Source organism: Barbus barbus, assembly GCF_936440315.1.
Source record: "Barbus barbus genome assembly, chromosome: 19".
Classification (NCBI taxonomy): domain Eukaryota; kingdom Metazoa; phylum Chordata; class Actinopteri; order Cypriniformes; family Cyprinidae; genus Barbus; species Barbus barbus.
In genome coordinates, this window is record NC_136747.1 from 18,354,089 (window position 1) to 18,360,884 (window position 6,796).

The 6,796-nt window shown below is 41.1% G+C and overlaps 1 protein-coding gene across 2 annotated transcripts in view; it reads right to left on the reverse strand.

The window, feature by feature from the left end:
- LOC306885736 (exostosin-1b) overlaps positions 1–5,847 on the reverse strand; it is an 80,988-nt gene extending 75,141 nt beyond the window's left edge. The window contains exons 1-2 of one of the 2 annotated variants that reach the window (XM_079442475.1): positions 5,518–5,828; positions 3,994–5,394 (exon numbers count right to left, since the gene is read on the reverse strand). In XM_079442475.1, coding sequence (XP_079298601.1) covers positions 3,994–4,937 — 944 coding nt within the window. In that variant the 5' untranslated portion in view covers positions 4,938–5,394; positions 5,518–5,828. Of the gene's footprint in view, positions 1–3,993 lie in introns of both variants that reach the window. The other variant, XM_079442474.1, reaches the window with a different exon arrangement.
- Between the last annotated feature and the right edge of the window lie 949 nt (positions 5,848–6,796).

The following is a 6,796-nucleotide window of genomic DNA, read 5'->3' on the forward strand; positions in this document are numbered from 1 at the left end:
TTTTTTAATAATAAAAAAATAATAATAATAATTGTAATAGTCACAATTTCACTGTTTATTTTGGATTAAATAAATGCAACTTTCGTTGAGCATTAGATTTCTTTAAAAAAAAAAAGTATTTTCTTCAAATCTTATCTTTGAACAAAAATGCATATTAATGATTTATATTTTAAGAAATCATTTAAATCTCTTACTGAGTTGGTTGGGAAGTGTTTATGAAAACGTTTACATTCTTTTAGAAAGCGAGACATAAATATGCACCTCAAAACGACATACCTTCCCAGAGATCCCGCTGAACTGTGAACCAATCAATGGTCTGCTCTGCAAATTCCTTTGAGAAGATGTGTGTTTTTGGCGGGGCATGGAGAGGAAATGAAAGATGCTTTTCCAATTCTAAATCCCACTTATTAATTCATACTCTTCAAGAGCTCATTGACAGGCTTTGGATAAAAATAATCTTTTTGCATCTTGTTTTCTCAATTACTGCAAGTTCTTTTGCTATGGCTTGGTACTAGCTTTTAACATCCAGAATTTAACTTCAAAGCATGCTAGTTTTTGCCCCAGAGTCAGTTGTAGTTACTCTTAGTAATAATTGACTTACAACAGTTTAGACTGCAATGGCCGTTTCCGAATTCGCTTGGTGGTCTTTTTCTGTGGCCTAAGGGAGTGTTCCTGTGGTAATCCCACTGAAAGTGGGTCAATGAGTCGGGGGACGGAGCTCCCAGACAGGGATGGACAAAATGGGGGGTGGTGACCACCCACACAAACACGAACAAGAAACCTGGGACAATATCTACGCCTCAACCTGGTGAACAACAAATTTAATTACATGAAAAATCTTCAAAGCTCATCTATGAAGGAAACATAAAAAAAAAACTCAAGACACACAAATTACCACCTTGCTTTAGTATGCAATTTATCCAATGCTGTGATCAGATAAAGCCAGCCTTAGCCCAAGCACATTATGCAGAGAAATATATAATCAACCAACAGTAATTAAGCAGAACTCTATTCAGGCTAATTACCTCACATTAGCATTTGTCACACAAGCTCTGGCCACTACTTTATCTGACTGAGGTGAGATCATGAAAAATTCATGATTTATTAATGTGACAACAGAAACAAATAACAGAAACGGATCAAAAGAGCAGAGAGGAGTGCCTCATATTAAAGAAATTAAACTATGGTATTTGCTACAGACCTTTCAAGACGTTAATGCAATTTCATCCTGTTTATGTATAAATACAAGTATAACACGGACATTCATTGCACATGCACCGACACAAAGCCATCCATCAACTAGAGGTGAGGAAACGAGCTCGTTCTCTTTTTTCCAATGTGTTCTTGGAATGATTAAAGCCTATGTCTGTGGGCAGGAATAAAAGATGTTAAATTTGGTCCTTGCATTGTCCTCGAGTAGCCTGGTGAGCAAAAGGCTCACAGAACAGTTAATAAAGTCTGAAAAATCTGTTTAGGTATTAAAGAAGGAAAAAACACAGTTATTACAGATACCGTGAGGGGGGGGGGGGGGGGGGGGGGGTGTTGACATTGCAAATATTACCCTTCTATAACTATGCAGTGACTCATTTTCCAGGAAACAAGATTTATACAATTTAATAGGACCAACAAAAAAAAAAAAGTTTTAGACTATGACAGATTCTTATAACCAGACTGAATATCATTTGCAGCAGGGGAATTTGAAATCATTTCCTTCATCTGTATCATATCAATGTGACAACTTCCACAAATCACATTGAGGCAGATTGGATTTCCTCCACTCTTCCAGCAGGGGCAGTGACCAGCGCTGTGCTTTGTGACACAGTACTGAATGAATCTATTGTTTAATAACGCTTGGCACTGCTGAATTATTCCAGCTTGGTAAATTCCAAACCGTGGCATGGAGGAATTTCAATCTCAGGGCCAAGTCTCAGCTACAAGTCTGGCAGACTCACTGTCAGACCACCGGTGCCTGAAGCCATTCAGATGCAAGTCATTTTAAAAGCTGAAAAATCATGCAGTCGAAAAGGTAAATCTGCAAAAAAGCTCAAATCCTTTTGGGTAATATGGAAGAACAAGTATAATCTAAGTAACCTGAGATTCCCAAAGAAACGTTGTCAAATGGCAAACACAAACCTACCAAACAGGAGAAAAAAAATTAATTGTGCAGACCCTTGTCAGCCGGGTCATTTTTGCATGGCTCAGCTCGCTCATGTTACAAACAGCTGTTCTGCCTTACACACACGCACACACACTTACACCCCAATTAACAGCACCACATCCTGCTGAGAAGCAGCTCAGCAGCATCATGGGAGGGAGAAACATGCCAAAAATATCTGCACACCGACCAACATTAGTGCCATGACTAACCAGGAGTGGGCTAGAGCGGGAGGAAGAGTGCTGACTACCTCTAGGTGCTGAGTCTGAAATCCCATTAATGAGCACTCAGGCTGTTTTGAAGTGATATGCGCCAGGTAATTACTCTCACAACGTACAGTGAAATTATCAGTGAATTCTAACGGACTGTGATTCAGGGTGCTTGACTATGTAATCCATTCACTTTTAGAAAATGGGCAACAGATCAGGGAAGTGAAAAGTGGATTATTGATTAACTACTATCTGTTTAATCAGAAATCAAGCTTGTATAAAGACCGGCAGGGCTAACGGCCAGTGTGACGGATCTACTTGTGAGCGCGTTAACATTTCAGGAGAAAAAAAAGATTCCAATTACAGTTTATTTATACTGGGTCAGCTTTCTAATTATGGAAGGTCATATGCCCGTTCTCTGTTGAGAGAGCGTTATATTTCGAGCATATGAGACGTGTCTGAACATATCCAGATTAGGGTGAAATTCCCATGGTGGATGTTTTTTAAAATCAGTGCAATTGAGTTAGGATATAAAACAGAAAGGATTACAGCTCGCTTCTGTACCTGGGAGAGCACGCGTGCGTGAGTGTGTGTGTGTGTGTGTCATATCAATGGCTTTCTAAAGCAATAAAAGTGTTTCATATTCTGGTGTAAAAACACCAGGGAGCCCTGCTGGTCTCCATGGCACAAGAAGCACTGCTTCAAAAATATTCAAGATGACACAAATCACTGAAACAGCTCGCATAAAAACGGCACATTGCTGGGTAAATTGGACGGCATGACAAAACATCTTTGAAGTGGTTTACATCACAGTGTCCAACTCCTATTCTGTGTTATAATCACAACAGCAAGAAAGTGTAATTATGAAACTCCACAAAATGATTAAACAAAAAGTTGTACTTAGTCTTTATGTAATTAGACTGTAAACAAAGTAAACCGTGACCCATTTGCAACCTGAATACTATTTTCCCAGACTACTTAAAATATCACAGTTTTTTTACACTGTGCTTTATCTCGTGTGAACGTTCTCCTAACTAAAACCTCAGGTTAAGGCCACGTATAACTCTAGGTTAAGCAGGGTTTCACATTTGTAATTTTGAAACCTATTTTACACCGCATTTAAACCTAGTTACGAATACATGTTCCGCCAAATTATGGTGGAAAAGGAGTGAGGCGTAGCGGTACTAGAATGTCACATTGAGTTGTTTAGCAACAGACAACCATTCAAGTGCCTCAGTGTTTACCTAATTAGATATGCATGGCCTTTGTAAAGTTGCAGACACTTTCGTGCGCTAAAGGAAACGATGACGGCGAAGATTTTTAATAACTTAACAGGTAGGCTAAGTTATTAGAAACTGAGAGCAATAACATTAATTGGATGAATAGCCTATACAGCAAGCGACAGCCTATTTATCTAATCAATGTTACTGACATATTCAAAACGTAAAAGAAAAAAAGCCGAAATGTTGAAACACAACTACCAAGGAGGAAAGACTGATAACCCACGATAAAGCAGGGACTGCAGATTTGTGTCATTTTGACAGCTGTGGCTAATAAGTTAGTGTGGTATTTGTGAAAATTAGCTCAGAAAAGACTATGAGACGAGAAAACAAAAGTTTGAGGACTCACTTGTCATACTCGGCGTTGTCCTGATCACATCGCGCGTCCTTGTGTTTCTGCCAGTCTTTGCCATGTTTGCAGGTGGTGAGGAGAACTACATCCTCCGCGTTATGAACATGATATAAGGCATTCCTCGTGTCCGAGCCGATGCCAGTCAAATAGCGTTTCCCCTTAAATACCAACATATACTTTCTAAAAGGTGGAATGGTGTTGTATTTCAAGTACCCCCTGTCCCCACCGGTCCTTGGGTGCTCCTTGGAGAACAAGGGGATGGATACGTCAAAGTTGGGTCTGAAGTTCTCCGTGTTGATGCTCGCTTTGGCCAGCATGGCCTGACCGATGTCAAAGCCCAAGTCTTCCGTGTAGTCGGGCCACGTGCCCGAATACAAATTAAATATGAGGTGATTTCTACCATTGTTCCACAGAGGCAAGCTCTGCACCTTAGTTTTGAGATTGTGCACGTACTGTGGCGATAACTGGTCTCGGTCAAGAGTGTCCAAGCTCAGGACGAACAGACACGCTTGACCAGGGTCAGAAGTGTAAAACATAGAGCCCTCGATGGTGGATAAAATGTTCTGGTAACTTTCCGAGATCTTCTCGCCCTTCTGCTGCGGGTACACGTACACTTTGAATCCGTTCCTCTGACACAAGGAGAAATCGAAGCATGATTGCATGCGGCACCTCTTGCCCTTGTAAACGCTCGAGTTAAGGTCTCTCTTCTGCCTGGGCGATATGTGCACGTTATATTCCTCCGTGTCTGAATGGTCCCACGGGCTGAAGTGTTGTAAGGGATCCGAGAAGTGTGGCCACGGCTGCTCGGGACGACTATATCCATGCCGGCTCCTGGACCCCGTGTCCGCCGGACCCGGGACCCCTCCTCCTCCAAAGTAAAAGAGCAGAACTAGAAACGCGCCAGTCAAGAGCGAGATCAGATATCGTTTTTTGGCCTGCATGTGTCCTGAAGGCCAGATCTCGATGTTTGCAAATAAATCTCAAGCGGTTGGAAGTTTGTCTCTTAACACCACCTTCTCCAGCTATAGTACTGCTCCGCCATCTTCCAGTCTGCGAGGATTTACAGCTCACGTCTTCCCTCTTCAGATTCCGATCACCGATCAGCATGCGATTGATCCAGCGCATGTGGGCGATTTTACATCGGGTTCCGCGCTCTCCCTCGTCTGTCTAGTAGCAACATTTCACAGGGCAGCCGTAACAGTAACCGTACCTGTTAAGATCATCATAAACACACAATCAGGTATGCTTACTCACTGACTTAGTTTCCCCCGGTGGAGTAATTCAAACGTTTGTTGACGGGATGCGCGTTAGATAAATGCGTCGCACGGTCCGACTCGCGCTGGAGAGTTGCGGCGGGACTGACTCATAGAGTTTGTCTTTGGAGAGCAGCGGGTCCCTCTGGAAAAGATGGAAAGTCGTTAATAATACAACGACCGAGGTTTATCTCCGATGCCCTGGCGTTTCCGAACCACACGTCCAGATTAAACTAAAGCCCGCCGCTCGCAGAGTAACTCCACTCACCTCCGAAACAATGATAAAGACGGGGCAGTTCACCGGAACGACGGTAACCTTACGAATCCCTGCATTTCTCTTATCCCTGCGCTCTCCGTGGACCTTCACACACGCTAGAAGTAGATTTCCTCTTCATCGGGACACCGGCTCTGGAAAGCGGCGTTTCGCTTTCGGCGAAAACACGAGGACAGTGAGCGAGTTTCACAGGATGTTTCCTTAACACATAAAATCAACTGAGTTCCTGGATCCGAGAGCCCAATCACCTATTGCTCAGTTGTTCCGATTGTTCCTCTGTTACATTCCAATCCCGACACGACGCCAGTGTGCGTGACGTCCCATAATGGTGCATCGTGCGTTTTCATTGGACAGAAGAACCGGATGGGGCGGGGCGTCGACAGCACCCATTCATTCCCAGTGCCGAGCATCTCACTGAATGTGGATGGACTTCTAACCGCTCTAACCACTGCACATTAAAAATGGACAAACTTGTTAATGTAGATGTTTTCTTTTAACTCAGCTTTCACTGAATAATTTAGCTATAGCCTATTATAACATGTTTAGGCCAGAGCAAGATTCGTTCTTCTAAACATACAGACACTTTTTTTAAATTGCATTGAAACATAAATGTAAATTATATTGAAGGGCGGTGGGAGGGGTGGGATTATTTTTCCTTATATCTTTCTTTAGTGTTCCTCTTCCTATAATGATAATAATAATAATCATACTTTTTAAACTATTATTATTTTTAGGATATTTGTCTTAATTGGTCATTGATTACCGTTATTATGATGGTAATGATGTTTTTAGAGTAAATCAAAATACAGACTGGCATGGCAATATTGCAAAAGTGAATATAGTACTTGAAACAGACAATAGAGCAAATAAATAAAGCAAAATAAAGAAAGTAAAATTAATGTGAACATTAAAAATGGGGCAGGTAGATAAATAAATAAAACAGAATACAGACAGAATAGTGGAAATTATATTTACATTTATTCATATAGCAGACACTTTTATCCAAAGTGACTTACAAATTGATTTACATATAATATAAAGTATTACCACAGAGAGTAATGGATCAACCAGTATGGTAATAAATGATCATAACTTTTTGTGCCTGTTGATATGATGGTGGTGTACTTCCCACTGTCCCCGGCTTAATAACGTATTTTTAACAGTTTGGATATCTTGAAAAACCATTTGATATTGTATACAGCCCTATTATAATGACTTAGTTATGATTATTATTAAAAATAACTATTGATCATCAATCACTGACAGCTAGCCC